Raw genomic sequence first — 23,526 nt, forward strand, 5'->3', positions numbered from 1 at the left:
GGACCACGCACGCCAGAGCGCGAATCTTGGTTAACGTCAGCTGCGTGTGTGGACCCCGGCTGCCGAGCGAGCCGGAGCTGGCGGCCGCCGACGCTGGCTGTCGCCCGGTGTCGGCTGTGTCGTCCGATGGACGGCCACCGCACCCTCCGCTTGCCTCGCGTGAGCGTGCTCCCGAGCTGACATCGCCCCGGCGCGCCAGGTCTGCCGGCGCGTGGCCGCGGCTTCGGCCGGCCCGTGCCGCGCGGCGACCACTTCCGCTCCCGGCCGCCCAACACATCGCGGCCGCCGTCACTGCACGTGGACGACTTTGTGGCACTGGAGAAGCGCGGCGAGCACCCGACCGGCCCCACCGGCTACAATAACGTGCCGCGCGCGCCGGCGCGAGGACGGGTACGTGGCCCAGCCGAGCCTGCCCGCCCCGCCGCCGTCGGCAGCTGCAGCGCTAGCTGGTGGCTGAACTTGTGTTCGTATTTATGATCAGCAGCTGGTCGGCTGTTGGGTATTGTATTCTTATCTGTAGTCGGTTCAGCGCCGGTTTTGTGCCTTGGAATGTGCGGTTGTTCGCCCTGTCATTTGGTTACTGTGATGACGACAAACTATGCGGACAGACAGAAGGTCTGCAAGGGAATCGCCTTGCAGACGGGCGCCCGCGAGGCGTCCCCCGCTATTCTCGAGCACGCGACATGGGACTGCGGTGATTGCGCTTGCCGCGATCACACACTGATGTGGTGTCCCTTCCGGACAGGAGGGTTGATCACAGGCATATTTGGATTCTAGATGCATGATCTCAACAGGATGTGCTCTGGCAACGTATCCAGGTCTTTCCTGCGCCCACGGTGTCCTGATCTGCTGTGTGCCTCCAGGGCTCTGGCAGGTCACGGGCCAGGTCGCGAGGAGCCTTCGACAGGGCACGTGGCGGCTTCTCAGAGTTCCGAGGCGGCAGGAACCGCGGTGAGTCAAGGCTCTGTCTCGAACTGGCGTCGATCGTCGCCCAGAACTAATCGTGATCCATTGAATCACGTTCGGTCTGGAGCTTGTTTACAAAATGTATGCGAACGTGACGACGCGCATGCCGAGCAGCAAACCCTGTCATGTGTACTATGAACCCCCAGTCCGAGCCGGGAATCCAAGGATTTGTACAACTTCATTTCAACGGAGACCCTTTTTGTTCAGCGCTCGACCTCGTTCACCTTGGTTAACGCTTCTGGTTCTTGTTTAGACCAGGCTGCTGATGTGTAATGACTGTTACATACATGCCACATGGTACACCCAACCCCGGGAAGGCTGGTTGTGCCGCTGCTCACTGGCTTAGGTCAGATATTATTGACCCGTGACTGTCATTGCTAGATCGCGTGGCGTTTTGGTTTTCGTAGAGATATGAACGGCTCATACTGCTAACGCGTAGCATCGCTATCGCTACTAAAAGGTCTTCCATAGCAAGGCCCGTAGTTGAGTGTGTGGATATACATCTGAAAGAGCACATACAATATGCCACGTGCAAGCGTTAGAGTGACCTGGTGGCCATCTGAGCCACGCTGGCAGTGCTGGCCGGCTGCCTGACGGGCCTCTCGCTCTCCGGCAGGAGGCGGACCGTCGGCGGCGCGGCGGCGGCGGCGGTGGCGGTGGTGGTGGTGGCGCCGGTACTGACGGCTACCGTAGCAGTCCGGCCCGGTACCGCGGCGACGCCCGCCACGAGGACCGCTTCGGCGCCGGGGGTGGTGGTGGCGGGCAGCGGCTTTCGCGGTGGTCGGCGCGGCGGCGGCGGGGGCGGCGGCGGCGCCGGGCCACCCTATGGCGGCCGCTTTGACAAGCGGGACCGCTTCGGCTTGGGCCGCGAGCGAGGCGGGAAGCACTATCGCGCGTTTGGCCGGTAGATGGTGCTGCGGTCCGAGTGCACTCGCGCACATAGTTGTAACTGTGCAGGTGCTCCGTGCCATCCCGGAAGGCCGCTAGTAGGCCACGGACATGGGTTTCATAGCCTGCCTACATGGTACCCCATTTTGTGATGGAACATTTGGGCGAGGCTGCGTCGTGCACCATTGTACAAACTGCAAATGTGATGTGCACTAGTTGTGAATACACATGACCTACGTGGTGACAGGCATAGTGCACAGCTCTCCAGTTTAGATCCAAATATTTGAGCAGGAGGTGCAGCTTACCTATTTAATCAACAGTGCTTAATATTGCATTGCATAATATTGCAATGGTTCGGCAAAAACGGAAGCTTCGCTGCCTCAAGTCTGGGCGCGGTACTGAGGCCCGTAAGGTAGCAGCACTGGGCACGGGTTCCAGCCAGGCGACTGGCTTACTGCTTGGCGTGCCTGGTATGGAAAGGCTGGTTGGCAAACGCCGCTCTGGCCCGGGGCCACTATGCCATATTTCATCCAGTTTCAGGAGTTAGAACTCCGCAGGACCTGATAACTGCTGGAGGGTAGCTGGCCGAAACGCGTGCGTGGTAACGTCGCCAGGCGGGGACGATAGTCGGAACAGCCATTCCAATCGTGATACTGGAAGATTATTCTACCACCGAGGGTCACCACCATAATGGGGTCGTCAACACGCTCCTTTGGTAAGGGATATGGCAGTTGCGTTGCTGGTGTTAGTGACCAACCCGTCGCTATGGTCGTAATACATTAACAAACGCGATCTACATAATTACATTTCAAACGCAGCCGCGACAAAATATTGTGACTTCAATGCGGTCTCTCGTGCGAGGCTTTCGTGTCTTCTCGCACGGGGGCGTTTTTTCTGCTGATGGGGGCTTAAAGGGCGATAAAGCGTCGTGATATCCCGTACTTACATGCGTTAGCTGGTGAACGGCAGGTACGTAAGTAGCTCATGAAGAATTTGTTGACCTTTATTTTAAATGCTGCTCGTGTTTGGTGTCTTGAAGGCCGTAATGATGTTTTTATTGATATATTAGGAAGGTGCACGACCACATATTGCATGGTGTTGAACTTCCCCAGTGTGTACCCTTGCATTTTTGTAGCTTACCACTTTCGCACCTGCCTAGTGGATGGAGGGAATATTCTATGTCATGGTTTTTGTATGTCATGATTGAGTTTTACTGCAATAGGGAAAGTGGTAATCCTATGTCAAGTCAAAGGTTGTAAGTTTTGGCCTGACTTTAAGATGGGTTGACCAACAGTCTATAACTAAGCTACTCCACCAACATGTATAAGTGTTGGAGGCCAGTTATTTACAAAGCGTTTTTGGGTGCTGACCTGATTTAGTTTGGTAGTGGGGTTGGATTGTTATGTGACTTGCAATGCCATTTCAGTGAGTGCATAGATCCAGTCATTTTTTTTCTATTATGGTGCATTCATGTGCCATGTGTATCACATTCTGATCCTGATATCAACTCCTGGTTTGTGTTGTTTCAATCAATATACCGGTTGTGGCATTTGACCACCTGATGATGTATCCTCAGTTTGATTTCCAATAACCGACATAAACCAAGTGTCATTGTGGGCAAGCTACAGGTTGGACATCTACCATCAATAAGTTACCACCAGTCTGCCATCTAGAATGGGTATGCCATGGGCTGATTCTGCATACAGCAGTTGCTTAATTTTTGCAAAGAAGCTTTACAGCCATTGGTTAGAAATGAATTAAGCATGAAGACACTTTCCCTTGTTTCCACAAAGCTGTTCATTCACCCATACAATGTGTATCAACTGTATGGGACAAAGCATGTAGCTGCACAAATGTCTATTTGTTGCCAAGCTACAAAATGTTGCTAAGCCCCTTCTTGCAATCAGCAAAAAGCACATGTGTTATGATATATGTGTTATCCAGATATGGGTCTCAGAATTTGACCACTTTGTGGTTTCCATGGGCTCTCCCTGTGTCAAAAAACATCTGCCACTGTGAAGACTGAAGTAGTTTCATTTATATGTAATTTTTGCATTGCAAGATAGGAAATCATTTTATTTTTCAAGTGGTGTATGATTTAGGTTTCTTGCCAGTTGTTTCTGGCCATGACATCAAAATATCAAAAAGACAAAAAAGAAAATGCTCTCCTGAACAAAAATGAAAAAGCCAGTTATGAGTTTTTGACTTTTGACAACAGATATGACACTAGAAGTGTGCAATCCAGTGTGTCAAAGTGCATGCAATTCTGTTTTAGCACCTTCATAGCATGCATGGTTTTGATGAAGGAAGATGTACTTATGCTTTACTTTCATCATGTTGGGCAGCTTTAAATCAAACGAGCAGCTGGAGGATCAAGCCAGCTGCTGGTTGTATCCATCAGAGATCACTTACACTCATACTCTGATACATTAATCTGGGAGATTTCACCCAACCTTTCTGTCATCATCCTGACTTTGCTCCAGCTCATTTACTTGTATATAGCAGTGCATACCTCTGAGGCCTTCTCACCATCTGTTACAGCCGATCACAATGTTCATCGAGGAAGGGATAGGCCAGCTGTTTATTGTTCAGTGAGCCCATTTTATCAACTTCTCCCTCTCCAGATGTCAGCTCCGAGTGGAACTCAGATGCGTGGGCTGTATCGCGGCCTGCTTCGCTACGGCCAGACTCTGCAGCTCACTGACAAGGGCTACTTCTATCGGAGGGTGCGCAGCGAGTTTGACAAGTCCCGGCACGTCGAAAGCACAGAGCAGCGACGCTTCCTGTTTGAGGTGACTAGGCCTGTTACATTGCACTGGCTGCTCCCTGTGCCATTGCATGGATAGGCAGTTACGGCACTAGGTCAGGACATTAATTTTTTGCGAAGCATATCGTGGTCGTATGCCCGCAATTGCCCCTTCAATCTAGTCGAAAATGTGTCGTGCCAGCCACTGGGTTGGTGCCATGTTCACTCACAGAATTCATTGTTTTTCCTTACCACCTCACCCAACGCCGAAGAGATGACTCCAAAGCCTTTCGTGGGGGCTTTTCGTTCTAAAGCGAAGCGAAAATAAGCATTCGAATTGCAGAGACGATTTATACCAGCTGCGCGCCGCTCGCCCCCGCCGCTGGCGCCATATAGCGGCCAGCCAGCCGCGACACTGCCCCCGCTCCTTCCGTGTCCGCCAGAAGGGCCACTCCGTGCTGAGCCGGCGCCGGCTGGTCTGAGCATGCTCTCCTGGCTGGCGTCGGCCGCCACTGCGCCGCTGCTCCGTCGCCGCCCGGCGGCTGGCGGCCGCCGCGCGCGCCGCCAGTCGAGACGCCATCGATCGCTCGCGCTTCCCGGAGCTGCAGGAGCGCGAGCTGGAGGAGCGTTTCGTGCGCGGCAGCGGCCCGGGCGGCCAGAGCGTCAACAAGACGGCTAACTGCGTGTCCCTGAAACACGTCCCCACAGGTTGGTATGGCGACAGTCGGGGATTTACTGGTGGCGGCGGTAGTAGCGCATGCCGAGTTCCCTCGCTCGGAAGGTTTTGTTGTGGCCAGGGGATTGGGGAGGTGCGTCGTGCAGTTAAGCGGGACGCAGCTCGCCGGCATTGTCCGGCGCGCTGGCAGCAGACTTGTGCTTGGTTCTGCTTCGTAAGAACACTAAGGCTCCCAACGCACGTGGTCGATTTCAACCTGGAGCTCCGATAAGCGCAGCGCGTTAGCTTGACTTCGCCTGCCGCTGTAGATTTGTTGAATGCCAGAGAAGATTCCGATCAAGCTGTATTGTATGGACCATATATAATCGTATTTAAGTTATACTTGCTGGTGCGGCCGTCTCATATCCAATGATGCACATACACTAACCGTTCCATAGAAAATGTGTTAGTATGATTGCGTTCCTTTCCTAGTCAACTTATGTGCGTGCCATTGGGGCTTTACGACGCACTCAGCTGCTGACGCTTTATGGCGTCGCCTGCCTCTCGCCCTAGCAGGAAGGGCGGACACCGTGGGAAACCGAACCCTGCACCTCTGGTCTCCCAGACGTGCGTTGGTTAATGCGGACGCGTTAACCACTGCACTACTCGGTCAGCTTGTCTCATCAGTTCTGTTGATTCGGCTTCCTCCCAGGTTCATACCGATTGTGCCATGTAGCTGATTCCGGAGCCGTTGCCGAGCCCAACTGACGGATGCAGGCAGTGCTCGCCGGCTGCTCATCCGGAGAAAGGACGAGAGCAAACTGAAGGGTAACGAAAGAGTTAACCGCGCTCTGTTCCAGTTCTTCAACACAGACATCCAAAAACGCACAGTCCTTGCGTTGCTTGGCGCCATAAGGTCGCCTGCGTGTGGTCACGGGTTTTCCCCGGGCTCGTCGGGCGACGCCCCTGACTGGCGCCGCCGCCGCCGCCAGGTCTGGTGGTCAAGTGCCACGAGTCACGCTCACTCGAGGTGAACCGTGCTGGCGCACGTCGGCTGCTGGCAGAGCGGCTGGACGGCCTGCTAAACGGCGAGCAGGCCGTGGCGGCGCAGCAGGAGCGCAGTCGCGCCCAGCAGCAGCAGCGGCGCGACGACCAGCGCCGCCGCCGGCAGCTGAGGAAACAACTGTGGCGCGAGCAGCAGGAGCCACCCGTCACGTAAACGACCAGCAGCAACGTAGGCTAGTTTGTTCGACTGTAGTGTTCAAGGGGCGGCAGCGCCGTGTTGGAAGCTGTGCTGTTTTCACGTCGATCGTTTATTTGCCGCACAATACATGCGAACGAAAGATTTGGCACTCCCTTACTGCCGTTTCGATCTATGACAACACCACGAACATGAAAAGAAGCGAACCGCGACCTTAGCACATAAACACGATCACTTCGACAGTAACGAGCGCTTCTTGGCTGCTGTGCTGGGCGACCGCGGGTCGGTGGCGGCAGTATGGGCCATCCAGCCGGGCAGCTTCCGCTTGGTGCCAGGCCGCGGCACGACCGGCGAGTCGTCCTCGGAGTCAGAGTCGGACAGCAGGTTCCCGGGCCGCAGTCTGACCGGCGCCCGCCGTACCGGGGCCGGTGGGGCTCTGTCTTCAGCCCGGGCCGGCCGCGAGCCGACCACGGCCCGCGCCGGCCGCGAGTTCACCTCGTCCGGGTCTAGGCGGCCCCATAGCGGCCGGGCCGGCGCTGCGGCCTCGCCCTCGTCTTCGTCGGCCGCGGCGGCGGCGCCGGGCCAGCGGAACCGCTCCGGTGGTGGCGGCGGCGGCTCGGCGCTCGGTGCCGGTCTGACCTCGGCCGCCCGCTCGGCGGCCAGCAGCTCCGCCTCGTCCGGATCCGAATCGTCGCCGAACGGATCCACCAGCTGGAGGCCAGCGTCCGGGCCGGACAGTGACGCGCCCGGCCGCTGGCTGCGGCTGCGACACCGGAGGCGAAGGCGGCGAGCCTGCCGCCGGCGCCAGGTAGCGCGTCAGCCGTGCTTGCGAGGTCTCCAGTCGGCGTGCAGGCACGATGGTGGTGGCCGGGCCGCGCGCCGACAGCCAGCCTCCGTCCGACGGCTCGGCGCCGCCCGATGAGGGCGTGGCCCGCTCGGGGGAACCGGTCGGCTGGCTGGCGGGCGGGGCGGCGGCCCGCTCGGTCTGCGGCACGCGGCGAACGCGAGGTGAAGGCCTTACACCACACACGGCGCGGCTCGCCTCAGCCACTGACCTTGCTTCATATGGCGCACGTGATGACCCGCCCGACTACACGGCACACGACAAACGAATCATCAGATGAGCTGGAAAGTCGTGCATTATATGTGATCTGTAGTGACGACGTTACCTGGGGGCGGCCGGCCGAGCTGCACGAGCGACCGGTCAGGCCGTACAAACGGGCGATCACGGCCAGGCAGGTCTTCAACTGGTCGTAGGTCACGTCGTCGGGACAGTGCTCCTTGATCACGCGGAGGCGACTGATGTCTGCAGGACACCGGGCGTCAGTTCGTCGCGCACATGACACGGCTCTGAGAGATCCTTTCCGCCAGGTCAAGGAAATCTGTCTGACCAGTCACAGTCGCGGACCAGCCGGCGAATGACACTAGATTTTGACCGGCACGCGCCGTCTTGTGAGCTCAAACGCTCGTCCCATAAGCCATCGGTGACACATCAGTCTCTAAAACAACCGCCGGTGCATGATGACCTTTGCAACAGGCCGTCCAGTTGTTGGAAGCGGACAGCCAAGCAAACATGCTTGGCGCGACGGTAACCAGTGAGCCACCGAGAGCTAGCCCCCGGCCCGTCCGCCGTGTACCCTGCCCTGCCAACCTCCCCCCTCCCTCCCTCCCTCACCGACCTGAGCCGATGGCAGGGCTGCGGACCACGCGGGACACCGTGTCCACCAGCGGCCCTGATCCACATCCAGCCGGGACAGGTCCACCCGGCAGGCCCCAGCTTGATGGCCTCGCACAGGTGGCCCACCACCGTGGACGGCTTTGTTGTAGCGACCTGAGCCGCACAGGTGCGCACGGTCACTGGCAGAGCGGCGGCACGGCTTCAGTGAACAGAGCCCGCACGGTCACTGGCAGAGCGGCGGCACGGCTTCAGTGAACAGAGCCCGCACGGTCACTGGCAGAGCGGCGACACGGCTTCAGTGAACAGAGCCCGCACGGTCACTGGCAGAGCGGCGACACGGCTTCAGTGAACAGAGCCCGCACGGGCGCGCACGGTCACTGGCAGAGCGGCGACACGGCTTCAGTGAACAGAGCCCGCACGGGCGCGCACGGTCACTGGCAGAGCGGCGACACGGCTTCAGTGAACAGAGCCCGCACGGGTGCGCACGGTCACTGGCCAGAGCGGCGACACGGCTTCAGTGAACAGAGCCCGCACGGGCGCGCACGGTCCACTGGCAGAGCGGCGACACGGCTTCAGTGAACAGAGCCGCACAGGTGCGCACGGTCACTGGCAGAGCGGCGACACGGCTTCAGTGAACAGAGCCCGCACGGGCGCGCACGGTCACTGGCAGAGCGGCGACACGGCTTCAGTGAACAGAGCCCGCATGGGTGAGCACGGTCACTGGCACAGTGGCAGTACGGCTTCAGTGAACAGAGGTTCTTCGTACAACCCGCAACAGGATGACAGCGTTCCATAAATCCAAGGCATTCACGGCTCCAATGAAATGATGCTGTTGATCTCGCCCCATTCATGGTAATCAAACATCCCCGCAAAATTGCTATGGATGCCCCACGGCTTCGCTGAAAAGATACTGATGCTGGCAATCCTGCATTATTCGTGACAATCTGGCACGGATCCAAAAGAGTCGCCTCGAAGCTGAAGCTTGCAGAACGCCGACGCTCTCCTCTCCCCGTGCAGCCCCACCAGGACTGGCAAGAGGATGGGCTCCGGTTCAGACGAGTCCGCACCGTTCTGCGGCCGCTCGCTCCACGCTGAGACCGTCCCGGCACACGCTGACGTAGCTGTGGCGCTGCGTATCCGACATGTGCATCAGCATCGCCTCCTCCTCCTCCGCCGACGGCCCCGACGCGCCCGCCGCCTGGCGGCAGCGGCGCGAGTCACAACGCACGTCGGTCAGCGCTGTGGCGCGCAGTCGTTGCGGACTTTTTGGCGTCAAGCCAAGGACATCAGCAATGAAGATGACACCAGTGCATCTGTCGCATACTGGAGCACGCCAATCTGCATGGCAGATCGCCACTCCGGGATCACCACTCCCGAACACCACCCCGAACACTACTCCCGGACATCTCTCCCGGGCACCACTCCCGGACCCCATACCAGGATCCCCACTCCCGAACACCACCCCGAACACTACTCCCGGACATCTCTCCCGGGCACCACTCTCGGACCCCATACCGGGATCACCACTCCCGAACACCACCCCGAACACTACTCCCGGACAACTCTCCCGGGCACCACTCCCGGACCCCATACCGGGATCCCCACTCCCGAACACCACCCCGAACACTACTCCCGGACATCTCTCCCGGGCACCACTCCCGGACCCCATACCGGGATCACCACTCCCGAACACCACCCCGAACACTACTCCCGGACAACTCTCCCGGGCACCACTCCCGGACCCCATACCGGGATCCCCACTCCCGAACACCACCCCGAACACTACTCCCGAACATCTCTCCCGGGCACCACTCCCGGACCCCATACCGGGATCACCACTCCCGAACACCACCCCGAACACTACTCCCGGACGTCTCTTCCGGGCACCACTCCCGGACCCCGTACCGGGATCCCCACTCCCGAACACCACCCCGAACACTACTCCCGGACATCTCTTCCGGGCACCACTCCCGGACCCCATACCGGGATCACCACTCCCGAACACCTCTCGGTCCCGCCGCCGCGCGGTCGGCCGCGCACGGCCAGCCCTCGCGTCGCTACGGCCCGCACCTGCTCGGGGAAGTTGTCCGTGGAGAGGTTGTACTTGAGCGCCATGTGGCTAATGAGCTCCACGATCTCGTAGCCGTACTTCTGCGCCTTGATGTCGGTGACGCCCTCGACGGCGACCAGCCGGCGCACGGAGCTGGGCCGCCGCCGCGCCAGCTCCAGCAGCGTCTTGTTGCTGGCCACCATGTAGGGCATGACGCCCAGCTGGTCGCTGAGGCGGGAGCGCAGCGCCAGCAGCTCCGTGTAGAGCAGGCCCTGGCGACGCCGGCGGCGGGGTCAGGCGCGCAAGCCGCCGCGGGCGGGACGCAGACGGATGGACACGGCGAACGAGGCCGGGACGCGGGCAGACGGGTACAGCGGCCGGGGGCGGGACGCGTGACGCAGGCAGGCAAGACGCAGCTGCGGGGCCAACAGTTCAGAGGATGCGGCCGGACGCGGACCGTATCAGACACCTGAGCAGGCTACGACAGCTGCGGCGCGCCCCGACCGGCGTCGCTCGCGGGCTGACATCAGCGATCGGACTCGCCGGCGGCGACGGTCAGACACCGCCTCCGGGCATGACACCAGCTAGGCCGCCGACGGCCGGATGCCGCCCGGGCGTGGGCGACCTGAGCGCGAGCGGGGCCGCTGGGGCGTACCCGGTACTTGAGCTCGGTCGGGTCGGGCAGCGGCTCGACGGTCACGCCGCACACGGCCTGGTCGTCGGCCGGCCGGTCCGGCAGCACCTGGCGGCGCGCCGAGCCAGCCGCCGCCGTCACGTCGGCGAAGTCGGTGTGGTTGGGCCGCTGTTGCGCGCGCATGCCCTCGGTGGGTACGAGCTCCAGCCGGGTGGCGCGATCACGGGCATAGCTGAGGCACAGGGCGCGTGAGCGGGCCGGCCGACGTCGTAGCGTGGCGGCGGCAGACCGGCCGGCACAAACATGGCGTGATAGCATGAGGTCACCGAATCAACCAACACACCGAAAGTACAACCTGTGCAACATAACAAGACGCACAAAGGGCTCTCAAAGGACGATGATGATATGGGCATGAGGGCGCGCCGACTGCAAGGATCACATGGTGCGTATGAGGTCTTTAATCTTTGCACTCGGTTGGTACGCTGGGCAGCGGACATGGCCAAATTCGGGACAAAGCAATGACGGCGTGGAAGCCACCGAGAAGCAACGCACGCGATGCGAAGCAGACGGCGGCAGCGGGTTGACTCACGCCTTCAAGAACTCCTCGCCCTTGGCAGTGACGTGTACTGTGGTGAAAAAGCTGGGCGCGCCGCGGCCGCGACCCCGCATGGCACCGCCTCGGGCGCGCATCGCACCTCCGCCCCGCTCGCCCAGGTACTTCTCGAACATCAGCATCTTCCCTGCGGCGGTGAAGGACAGGTCAACGGACAAACTTTCACACCCGATGGTCAGATTGTACATAGGGCACAGAGGTAAACAAATCAAGATTAATTTGAAGATAAGGCACAGACAGGTGTTTTGAAAGTGTTGCTTGTAACATGACTACAGATGGGTGCTATGCATGCTTCAGAGTAGCCAGACGTCAGTGCACAAGCGTTAAGCCAAAATGTCAGCATAGCACAGTAGTAATAGCATCATTCCTCGGAGAAAAAACCCAGGAGAAAGGAGGTATAGATACCTTGGTATTTTGGCAACACGCCTTTATTATTACCAAGATATGCCATGAAGCATAATATATTTCACAAGACAAAATAAGGACAGCGACATTATCATTCTCAATATGAACGCTGGAATAACTCACGAACCTAGCGCCTTCCAAAACACATCTGAGTATTCCTTTCCCGAGCCATGGCCTTCTTGCTCCTTCAGCCACTCCCAGACTTTCTTGTTTGACGAGCCTCGCAGATAAAGGATGGGCGTACTCAAGCCTGAAAATATCAGCAACAACCTTGAGACATCAGGTAAACATAATCACAGTGCGTTCCATCTCATATTCATCCATTTCTATGGCACTGCATTGTATCGTCCGTTCCGTCCGTTCATTGGTTTTTGTCACATCTACCACCGGCCGGTGTTAAATACAAACGCAACTAATAAGCCTATATTCTGTGTACACGTACGACAGCATCACAGCATAAAAGCAATGAAAACCAAGAGCTTTACAGTTAAGTACCTTGAGGCGATTACGTGGTTTATGTACGAAACGCCTTTAAGTCACAAGGACGTTAGCATCAACGTTTGCAATAATCGAACCGTCCGTCATCAATCAATCAATCAATCAGTCAAACACCAATCGATTTATCAATCAACGTTGATCAACGCATATGGAAGTTCCAACCGAATCTAGCACACAAGGTCCAACGCACCCAAACGGGTTACAGCGTTGAGCCAAAGATGAATTACATACTGGAAGTGCGGGTAGACGCGACACGAGCTCTACAGCACCTAAGGACAGAGCCCTCGCCGCGGCCCGTGTCCGGGGTGCCCGGCCGGCCGTCGGCGGCGGCACGCGTCTCACCGGACCGTCCCTTGCAGAGCTGCACGGCCCCCAGCAGCATGGCCGCCTGCGCCGCGAAATTGCGGCCGCCGTCCTGTTCGGTGGCGTCCGGGCCGGCCGTCCGCTTGTTGCCATACCTGCGCGGACCGACCGAGGCGGCGGCGTCATGTCGGGGCCCACGGCGGCGGCCGGCCGCGGCGCCAGCCCTGCACGAACTGGCGCCACTGACGGACGGCCACCTACGCGGGCGCCGAGTCACAGCGGCGGCGCTCCGAAGGCTTTGTAATTAACGATGGTCGGAACCACGAGCGTCCTTTTCAACCACGGCGAGTGACGTCACGCGTCTTTCTGGAGGGCGCAAGGACAGCGGTTCTCAAATCAGCTCGCAGTGACCGCAGCTTCAGCCGTCGAGCCCACTCGGCTTTCCCACGCCCAGATTCGACACCGTCGACTACGTCCAGATCCGATACTGTCGACTGCGCTATCACGCCGCCCAACTCTGTCTGAACTGAAACGGCCCCCAGTCCCATCGGCAGCTTTTAGCACGACGAAGAACACAGGCCCTATCTGTGCTTGTGGTCGCGAATACCAGCAGATGAGCCTACAAACCTGCCCGCCAGGGCCTGTGAGCGGCGTGGGCCTGGCCCCGGGTCTGTGGCCATGCTCCCCTCAAGGCTTCACGAAGCCATGCCGGGTTTCTTTGCGGCAGCCCGGACCGGCCGCGGCTCACTTGTTGTTGCAGTTATCGCAGCAACCGTGCCGTTCGCCAGCCGCGGCGACCGAGTCAAAGTGGCGCAGCAGCGCGCGGCGGCGGCAGCCGGTGCCGCTCAGCAACGCCTCGAAGCTCGTCAGCATGTCCAGCCGGTGCTGCAGGTACGACGCCGAGTTCACCGTACCCAGGAAGTGTCTGCGCAACACGTGACGTGCGTCACGGTGGGATGGCGGCAGACGATTGTCGTCACATAATCGATGCTGAGCAGCACGCGAGGCATCCGCAGAATTCGCTGCCCTCCGAATGCTGCGCGGTGCGGCGTGCGCTCTTCCCACGTCACGTCCTGCGACGCCAAGAGACGATGCGTGTGTCATCAATGGGTCAACGGCGCCGCCTCTGCTTGGTCCCAAATCTACGTTCACCTCGATCGGAATAGCGTTTCTTATTATGCGCAGAACCATTCGGTCACCTGGCATCAGTCACCCCACGCGTCGCCACCTGCCGTCCGGAGGTGCCCCCATCCGTCGGCGGGTCAATTTGGCCACGCGCCGGCCTCACCTGTGCAGCACGAAATCGGCCGACTTGAAGAACACGGTGCAGGCCGCCGCCTGACCGTCGCGGCCGGCCCGTCCGATCTCCTGATAGTAGGACTCCACGTCCCGCGAGGCGCCGTAGTGCACGATACGGCGCACATCTGAAGCCAGGCCGGCGGTGGGTCAGACTCGGGTCACGGCGGCGGGTCAGCTCGGGGAACGGCGACGGGGCAGACTCGGGGAACGGTGGTGGGTCAGCTCGGGGAACGGCGACGGGGCAGACTCGGGGAACGGCGACGGGTCAGACTTGGGCCACGGCGGCGGGTCAGACTCGGGACACGGTGGCGGGTCAGCTCGGGGAACGGCGGCGGGTCAGACTCGGGGCACGGTGGTGGGTCAGCTCGGGGCACGGCGGCGGGTCAGACTCGGGGAACGGCGGCGGGTCAGCTCGGGGAACGGCGGCGGGTCAGATTCGGCGCACGGCGCGCCAGGGGTCCACAACGAGAGGCACACATCAGGCAGGACGGTGCTTCTCGCCTAGCTGGCTCGCCAGTTAACACTGAAACCTATCGTTTCACCGAGGACTGATCTGTCGTAGCTTCACATCCAATAGGTTCAAAATGTATCTATGCTGTTTCGGCACATTATTAATTCCCACCTGTTCATGCTCACTAAACTCTCAGCCGCAGCCACCCAGCGCTACCTGCTGCCTGAGTGCTACGCTGCCCGCCTCACAGATCATGCTGTGTACGTCGGGCCTCAATTCTAGACATCAGCTACGCACCTGGCTTATCGATGCCCATGCCGAAAGCCACCGTAGCGACGATGACGGACACCTTGTCGCGGACAAACTGCTCATGAGATGCCTTCCGCTGAGGCAGACTCATGCCGGCGTGGTACATCACACACGGCACCCCGGAGTCTGCCGGAGTCACACCAGGCTCAGACTCGACAGGACTGAGTCACGAGGCGGTACATCACACACGGCACCCCGGAGTCTGCCGGAGTCACACCAGGCTCAGACTCGACAGGACTGAGTCACGAGGCGGTACATCACACACGGCACCCCGGAGTCTGCCGGAGTCACACCAGGCTCAGACTCGACAGAACTGAGTCACGAGGCGGTACATCACGCACGGCACCCCGGAGTCTGCCGGAGTCACAACAGGCTCAGACTCGACAGAACTGAGTCACGAGGCGGTACATCACACACGGCACCCCGGAGTCTGCCGCAGTCACACCAGGCTCAGACTCGACAGGACTGAGTCACGAGGCGGTACATCACGCACGGCACCCCGGAGTCTGCCGGAGTCACACCAGGCTCAGACTCGACAGGACTGAGTCACGAGGTGGTACATCACACACGGTACCCCGGAGTCACACCATTGTCAGACTCGACAGGACTGAGTCACGAGGTGGTACATCACACATGGTACCCCGGAGTCACACCATTGTCAGACTCGACAGGACTGAGTCACGAGGTGGTACATCACACATGGTACCCCGGAGTCACACCATTGTCAGACTCGACAGGACTGAGTCACGAGGTGGTACATCATACATGGTACCCCGGAGTCTGCCGGAGCCACACCTCGATCAGACTCGACAGGTCTGAGTCACGAAGAAAGACACCAGTCAGACCTGGTGGAGGCCAGATCCGCTTCCTGATAAACGCCTCGCACCACAGTTCACCTGACGCGGGAGATCTCCTCGATGAGAGAGCATGCACACTTCATGCGATAAAGACGGCATGTCACCGAGGCTCGAAAGCGTAACGTTTCTAAACAGACAAGTTGTCGAAACTACACCAAATAAATTTCATGGGTACGCTTTCCGCCTAGACGTCATATCACACCGTCACGAAGATGTCAGTCACACCCACATTGTACCAGCCAGCGCGGCACACCAGCGTCAAACGCATCGCAGCCGCTTAATCCACGATGATATCCGGTAGACAGCACCACCATGCGTTAACACAGACCCCAACCCTGATCTGCGGTCAACTTTTTAAGTAAAAATTCAGAACATACCGTCACTTGGACTTACTGAGAAACGCGGTGTGGATGACCTCAGTGACCTTGCGCGTGGGGCAGTAGACGATAGTGGCGCCATCGAAGCGCCACTTGCCGTCGACTCGCTGCATGAGTGATGTGAGGTCACCCAGGGCGCTCGAGGATTTGGCCCGCACCTCCAGAAACAGATTCGGGCGATCGAAAGACGTCACAAGCGTGACGCAGTTCCTGCGGAGATTCAAGGTAGTTTGCGGTCAGTTACAACACTGCCACCGTTGAATCCGGCAGCGTTATTAGTTCCGGGGGTGCCACATAGTTATCGTTGACGAGGACACATTCTAACGTTTTCAAAACCTGATGGACTCATGTTACATCCAGCGCGCAAATTTTGTCGTAGCATACACATCGCTGGAACAATCAAAAGTACAACAATAAATAATATCAACCAGCGCAAATTTCTGCAATCACCATCGCGCCTACGTGATATGTACTGGCACTGTCCGGCGGCAGGCGGGCACGGCGGAGTGCCACATCTAACCTGAGCCACAGCGCCACAGCTTACCTGAGCCATGGCGCCACAGCTGGCCTGAGCCACAGCGCCACAGCTGACCTGAGCCATGGCGCCACAGCTGACCTGAGCCATGGAACCACAGCTGGCCTGAGCCACAAAACCACAACTGACCTGAGCCACAGCGCCACAGCTAACCTGAACCATAGCGTCACAGCTAACCTGAGCCACAGTGTCACAGCTGTCCTGAGCCATGGCGCCACAGCTGTCCTGAGCTAACCTGAGCTACAGAACCACAGCTGACCTGGGCCACAGCACGACAGCTGACCTGGGCCACAGTGCCATAGCTGACCTGGGCCACAGCGCCACAGCTGACCTGAGCCACAGCACGACAGCTGACCTGAGCTCAAGCGAGCGGACGATGTCTGTTCGAACCTCCGGCGTGGCTGTCGCCGTCAGCGCCAGGATCGGCACACCTGGCAACCCTTTCCGCAGCACGTCCAGCTTCCTGAGGCCCCGAAGAACATTTGTCAGCTCCCAAAAAACGGGCCGTCACTAAGGACCGGCCACTGACGTTCACACACAGTGTGACACTGGGGAAAGCGGACTGACTGTTCCATGCAGGATCCACGGAAGGCGGACAAATTCACAGGCAGCAGGCAGACCGCGCATCGAGGTCGGGACGTCCAAAGCAGAGAACGACGTTCGCCAGCCGAGCACGTGCATTGAACATGCATGCGAAACAGATAACACGCATGAAAGAAGCGTCACAACAACATATGTACAAACTAATCATAGCAACTGCAGCCTTTTCACCTTAACATGTTGTGCAGACATCCGCGGCAAGTAAAACAAACGTTCGCAAACTCCACGTGAACTAACAAACGCCAATGGCGATCACAATAGCTCATCCGCGTGGCCAGCTTCTGCATTTGATGTCGGCCCGCTTGGCCACATGCCCAATTAAAGCCCAGCACCCAGGACATGTACCCAGGTGGCGATGACGGATCAGATGTATGGTCTGGCCCATCCGTCGCGAACGCCTGAGCTGCACAACAGTCTAACCGACGGTAGGTCCCAGGGAGCAGACGGACCTGTAGGAGGACCTGAAGTCGTGACCCCACTGGCTGACACAGTGCGCCTCGTCCACTGCCACCAACGTTACGCCCGCGGAGTCGACCAGCTCTTGCAGAAACTGCATATTTTCTGGGGGAGGGGGGATACATTGCTTGTTCACGACTAATGACGCAAATTCCCCATATCCTGCAGGGTGCCAATAGTGTAATGGCTCAGCCTTGCGTCTGGAAGACCAGAGCCACGGTTTGGAATCCCCGCGGTGCCCACCCTTCCTGCCAGGATGGGAGGCAGGCGACGTCATATCGCCTCAGCAACTGAGTGCGTAGTGAAGCCCGTGTGAGCGACAGCTACCATACCATCCAGTGCAACCATTGCACCTGACCGCTTCTGCGCTTGCTAAGTGCGTAGTACCAGTCTGAACTGATCGCGCATCGCTACACTACATAATCAAGCGTTACATCTCATAAGCGTCCCCTAGAATCCCGGAATGTTCCACAATGTTCGTACTGATGTCTTACAAGACGCGTGAACGGACAGATGCAGACAAAGCTGACATGCCCGCAAATCAGTTGCAGAGTTTGCTATTAGTGAACACTCATTTAGTTTGCAGAGGTGCGGTATTGGATACGGGATCCTTGTGGTGAAGACAGCCCTATACCTATGTAAAATTTTAGGAAACGGAAAAAAATCAGAACGAGATGTGCTGTTCGGCACTTCTTGGTAAAAGGGCTGCCACAGTCTTCCGAGATATGATTAAGTTTTCGCATCGCTGTACAGCATGATGAAGACAACATTGCAAAAATGATGGAAGTTGCAGGAAGTGGTAAAGCTGACACACCACGCCATGAGACCGGGATGAAGGCACATGGCTCGATTCATTGCCGCTAAACGTCACCCAAAATAAGTGCGTTTTTCATTACTGCCGTACTTTCAGCATTTTGGGCGGTCTGAACGCCGCTGGGGACGTGCCCGCCGTAAGCTGTGACAAAATCCGGGCAACCATGTAAATAACTGAAAATGGCAACATTACAGCCTTTAAGGATTATCGGTGACTCCACCTGTCACACACAATTCACTGTGGAAGAGAGCACTGTACGGGTTTATGCGAGACCTCTACGCACAGCAGTCCCTTGACGGCCACCACGGAGCGACCTGTACAGGCACTCACCGACGGCGAACTCGGGCGTGATGTAGAGGACGCGGTACTTGCCCCGCCGCAGGTCCCGCATCACCTCACCGGAGCGGGTCTGGGCGCTGCCCAGCAGGCAGGCGGCGATCCCCGACAGCTGGAACATGGCCAGCAGCTTACACAGCTGCTGCTTTTGGTAGGGGGGTTAACACAGAATGCAGTCATCATCTTTAATCTAACAAAGTGCCTAATGTTAAGGAGATATTCTACGAGTTATTGAGGTCACTTGCATGAAATTGTTTTTTGGGCGAGAGAGGGGGGCATTGCGCACAATTTGGTGGGGCGTTAATGCTCACCAAATAACACAATAAGTGTACCTTTCAGACCATCATTCCTCCATAAAGGAGCAAAAAATAGCATGGATGTTGATAAATACCTCATGCTACTGTGTGGCGCGGCCTCTATGGCCCACGGAGTCCATATTGACGGCATCGAGCGCCGGACGGCGGGGTGACATAATCGCATACAACGCGAGCGCCTGCCCCCCCCCCCCCCCTCCCCCGCCTCCCCCAGCAGCCAGGAAGAGTGATGCAGGCAACATACCATGGCCACTCCAGAACCCAATCTGCCCTCCCCCTCCCCAGCCAGCCCACGCCCACGCCCACGCCCACGCCCACGCCCACGCCCACGCCCACGCCCACACCCACGCCCACGCCCACGCTGACGCCAGCCAGCCCATGCTGATGCCAGACCCAGGAGTCTGAAGCGGAGGATGCCCGCGCACCTGCAGCGAGAGGACCTGGTCCTCCATCAGCGAGATGAGCGGGGACACCACCACGCTGAGGCCGGCCCGGTGCACGGCCGGGTACTGGTAGCAGAGCGACTTGCCCGACCCGGTGGCCATCACCGCCAGCTGGTCACACGCGCCCTGCGGCGGGTGCTGGCGGTAACGAGGGTGGCTCGCCAGCACAGAACGCATTACTGAGTGGATGGAGAAGCCACTGCATACCTGACAACCAAAGCGGTTTGGACTGGGAAAAATATTTCTCAGTCAAATTTGTTTGAACATAATGTGTAGCTGCGTGGTTCATAGTCATTGAAACAGCATGCCAAGCAACACAAGCCGGCACGCTCCCATTTAGATGAGCCAGGTTCAACTTTGAATGACCTGATGATGACCCTGATGACTTGATGGCTCTAATTTTTAGAGACAAAGTTCAGGCACACCACAACAAAGTTAACATGACACATCTCATAATTTCAAAATCAGATATAAGCATGATAACTGAGGGCACAGTCTAACAGAAGATGTTCAGCAGTGCAATCAAGTTCAACAGCAGAAGTTCAGCAGCACAACAAACTACAAAACACTTCAAACAATTCATAAACACTCTCATGATGTAGAACATGCACATTCTGCCTACATTTAAGACTCTCCAAATAATGTCCCACTGCTTGGCTCTGAACTGCAGATGCCCAAAATACTTCTGAAGAGTGGCCAGGTGGCATGGCTCTGGGGCAGGAGTGGCATTTGAAGTCATCTTCTCTTGTTTTGTAACTATATGGAAGACATCAGTTTGAGCTGAAACAAACAAGGATAAAGTAGAACCTGTTCATGTCAAAATCCAGTTTTCAGTCCCTGAAAAAAGACAATGGCATATATGTTGTAATCCTAACACACAGGCAGTGTTCCATCCAGGCATGGGCCAGGGGGGCCTGCAAAAAATACATCTAATGCAACAGACATCTACTCAACCCTGGTGTATTGAACCTGCTCACACCAGCATACACCAAGCTCTGGCCAGGACACCTTGTGCTCAATGGTTGGATCACTTAAGTGCAAGAAATATTTGGAAGTAGGTGTAAAATTTCCTTCCCAGCATCATTATTTCCTGCAATATTGGCTCTATTGTCCACCAAACTTCAAGCACTGGAATTTACAACATGTTGCATATGCATGTGCACTGAAATTTTACTTAAATTCAATTTCTACTGCACTAGGACATGTGGATATGTTTCCAGGTAACTTTTTAAGTTTGGCCCAAGGCCGGAATTGGTTTAAGGGGCTCATACAAGGATCCCCAAAATATGGAGCCAAAAGATCCTGGCTTCACCCCTGGGATCCAGGCACACATAACATCACCTTATGCAAAATCATCACATTATCTAACCTAACATTATAATCCTACTATGTAAAGACATCATGTTTGGGTGCATGCTAGCCAATCAAACATAAGTATGCAAAAGCTCACACCTTAAAGAGAAAAAGAAAAAGGGTAGCATTAACAGTTTCAAGATGCTGCCAAAAGGTGCACCACAGTATCACAATTAGTGTTCAAGCCCTTTGAGTGCCTATACTATTATAGCCATTAAATTAGCAAATAAAGGTAATGTTATTATGCTATTTTTGTTTTGACCCTTCTCCTGCACTCAAGAAACAATTAGTGTACTACGGGTGTCTATAGTTGAGCATGATCCAAAAGTTTCCCAATAAAGATGTTGACTTTTTGTAATCATACTACTAAAACTGACATATTTGGAGCAGCACGCATTTTCCAGTCTGCCCTACACCCGAATAACAACCCAGCATTCTTAAAGAACAATCCCTCCTCAAAGGCCACATCTTCCGTTCTGTCCTAACCGGCTTAATTGTGGACACCTGCTTACGATACTATACACAACGCTCGAACTTGTCTTAAAATTATTGTAAGCCCAATCGTGCACATAAATCCCTACCCCCGTCCACTGACCACACCGTCCCCAACAGCCTCACGTACGATAAAAAAAAACATTAGGGATCATGCGTTAGTTATGCAAGTTTCAGTAAGTCCAATACGCGCAGCATTTGAAATCAAATCATCGGGCGCCAATTCTGCTAGCAGCGGTCTAAAAAACCGGCATATGACGCAGACATGCAAGTTTTCCGAGACGACTCGTCCGATCGTCCTAAAACCTTTGATAACATGATAATTTTGAGACCTGACCCAAGGTCAAACACTACGAAAAGGCGAAGGGAAAACTGTACATGCAAATGCAGACAATTCAGATCTCAGGGCCTGCTAGACCGATCACTGCCAAACCTTCACCATTGGATGCCCCATACAGGGTTCCCTGTTGCAGTTCCAAATTCGGTGACCCTAAGTCAGGCCAAAAGGCGTCAGATTTTACACAATAGAAAATTCTTCCTCGCAGACAACTTGTCATAACTTTTATGGTATCAATATATTCCGGTATTTTAGACGGGTCGCCCTGGATTGATTGGTGAAGGGCGTAATGACCGAGTGGCTAGCTTATTCGGCTCCCACGTGGGGCCCCAGGTATTTGATCCCCAGTTGCGCGATGGTCCCTTAGCACTAATGTGGCGCCCGCAGTAGAGGGCGAGCCATAAAGGGCGTGCGACGTGTGCCTTGCGCGGGAGTGCGATGAAAAAATGGGCGGGGGATCTTACGTGCCACACAATGACGCCACACGGTCTCCTACCGGCTGAGCTCACCGCCACGGAGCAGCTGCCAGCTCACCATTGCGTGCCAGTCAAGTCAGTGCACTTTCTCTGGGATTCATATCTGGATAATTACTGTAGTATCTTTCCGCCGGACCATTGAGGAGGCTTTTTTCATCCGGAAGCCGGCGGTAGCGCCGCACGAGATAAGAGCTGAGTGAACGGGGTGAATGGCGAATGTTGCACACATCTTCAACCGCGGCGGTGCGGCGCTCGCGTGCCGCTCTGCGGTCGACATGGTGCGGGCGCTTGGAACAGTAGACGGGTACCGTCCCCTTTGTGTATAGCGCGGGCCTCGGCTGTAAACGGCACCAAGGTTCCGCTGATTTAGAGAACTCTTGCTGGATGGTGGGTGGCGGCCACGCTGGCTCGGGAGGCCGAGGTCGGCCGCCAAGCGGTTGAAAACTTCGGATCAGGTGTGCCAGATGCTATAGCTGGGTGGTGCGCATGCGCAATCGAAAGGCTTGTATCAGCCCGGCGCACACACTACGTAAGCCGTGGATCTCGGTCACTCGAGGCGCTCCGCACCGTGGCCACTATGGGGTAGGTTCCTGGAGACGGGCCAAAGAGGGTGGGACTCTGCGGTCTTTACGTGGAGGGCAGGGGGCGGGGGCCTTCACGTGTTCCGGGCACGCAGAAATCCGACAAAGTGTGTGATTGATCCCGATTCATTGTTCAGGCTCTTTCCAAGTCGACAGACTGTGTTTGGAACTGAAGGGCAACGGGTCAGATTTGCGAACCAATTCTAATTTGAAAAAGGCCATTGATGCAACATCCATGTGCGGTGAACGCGTTGCTGCCCTCCGGGTGCGCTGGGCCGGGGTTGTTCTGAGGTAAACGCTAAACGAACTCTTCCGGGCTGGCACACCGTGTGGCAGGCGGATCAAGTGTGCGTAGAACTGAAGCGCGATGCATGGATGTGGCCACTAAGTGCAGTGTGTTTCACATTGATGTTTGACGTGAAACGCCGGCCAGCAACGCGAGATCTTTACAATGGCTGGCCCGCACCAACTGTGCACCGAGGGAGCGACGGAAAGGCTGGTTAGGTCGCGGTGACATCCATGCCGCTCCAGGCACAGGTGAGGTGATGAAACTTAGGGTGAGGAGACTAATGCAATGGAAACACTAATATTACAAAGTCTTCCACCTCACACTGACGCGAATCACGATCCAATCACTTCTCGCAAAGGCACCATACCTAGTCAATTCTGACCAAGACAATGTTAACGTTGGAAATCGAGGTCAATTTTGGGTCATCGGAAGGTTTAGTGTCTGAATCGACAGACACCAAGAAATCGTCTACCTCATGTCAAAGCACCGATGCCACCGATTCAGCGCCGTTTATAGGCCTCGCGGGTACACACATCTCGCATCAGTGATGTGATGTGATGATACACATCT

General features: G+C 56.9%; 2 protein-coding genes and 2 long non-coding RNA genes across 4 annotated transcripts; 2 read left to right on the plus strand and 2 right to left on the minus strand.

Annotated features, from left to right (window-relative positions):
* Positions 1 to 2,650: 2,650 nt before the first annotated feature.
* Positions 2,651 to 5,083, plus strand: LOC119097113 (uncharacterized). Its single transcript, XR_005094129.1, has 3 exons — positions 2,651 to 2,823; positions 4,479 to 4,646; positions 5,044 to 5,083. It is a non-coding gene; the product is annotated as an uncharacterized LOC119097113 (long non-coding RNA).
* A 77-nt stretch (positions 5,084 to 5,160) lies between these two features.
* Positions 5,161 to 6,601, plus strand: LOC119097387 (putative peptide chain release factor C12orf65, mitochondrial; the record flags this gene model as incomplete). The annotated part of the gene is made up of 2 exons (XM_037220432.1): positions 5,161 to 5,308; positions 6,248 to 6,601. Coding segments are annotated over 2 exons (375 nt in total), but the record flags the coding sequence as incomplete, so codon positions are not given.
* A 646-nt stretch (positions 6,602 to 7,247) lies between these two features.
* LOC119096233 (uncharacterized) lies at positions 7,248 to 8,192 on the minus strand. Its single transcript, XR_005094036.1, has 3 exons — positions 8,136 to 8,192; positions 7,626 to 7,762; positions 7,248 to 7,441 (listed from the first exon to the last, which is right to left on the minus strand). It is a non-coding gene; the product is annotated as an uncharacterized LOC119096233 (long non-coding RNA).
* A 581-nt stretch (positions 8,193 to 8,773) lies between these two features.
* Positions 8,774 to 21,672, minus strand: LOC119097388 (Werner syndrome ATP-dependent helicase homolog). Its single transcript, XM_037220433.1, has 16 exons — positions 21,652 to 21,672; positions 20,051 to 20,208; positions 19,411 to 19,554; positions 18,666 to 18,783; positions 17,515 to 17,626; positions 16,821 to 16,928; positions 15,947 to 16,140; positions 14,685 to 14,822; positions 13,926 to 14,061; positions 13,386 to 13,562; positions 12,677 to 12,792; positions 11,964 to 12,086; positions 11,408 to 11,558; positions 10,840 to 11,050; positions 10,205 to 10,456; positions 8,774 to 9,332 (listed from the first exon to the last, which is right to left on the minus strand). Exons 2-16 carry the CDS (start codon positions 20,165 to 20,167, stop codon positions 9,186 to 9,188), a joined length of 2,244 nt encoding a protein of 747 aa, XP_037076328.1. The 5' UTR covers positions 20,168 to 20,208; positions 21,652 to 21,672; the 3' UTR covers positions 8,774 to 9,185.
* Positions 21,673 to 23,526: the final 1,854 nt, after the last annotated feature.

Source organism: Pollicipes pollicipes, unplaced genomic scaffold (genome assembly GCF_011947565.3).
Source record: "Pollicipes pollicipes isolate AB1234 unplaced genomic scaffold, Ppol_2.1 Scaffold_4295;HRSCAF=5057_pilon_pilon_pilon, whole genome shotgun sequence".
NCBI lineage: Eukaryota > Metazoa > Arthropoda > Thecostraca > Pollicipedomorpha > Pollicipedidae > Pollicipes > Pollicipes pollicipes.

What these genes read in the sequence shown, in the direction of transcription:
- LOC119097388 (XM_037220433.1), bottom strand. Translation starts at nt 20,167, where the DNA reads ATGACTTCAAATGCCACTCCTGCCCCAGAGCCATGCCACCTGGCCACT. An exon ending in TGCGATAACTGCAACAACAA is followed by an intron (nt 12,793 to 13,385) that starts GTGAGCCGCGGC and finishes CGGTCCGCGCAG; the next exon opens with GTATGGCAACAAGCGGACGG. An exon ending in GGCGAGGAGTTCTTGAAGGC is followed by an intron (nt 11,051 to 11,407) that starts GTGAGTCAACCC and finishes CCTGTGCCTCAG; the next exon opens with CTATGCCCGTGATCGCGCCA.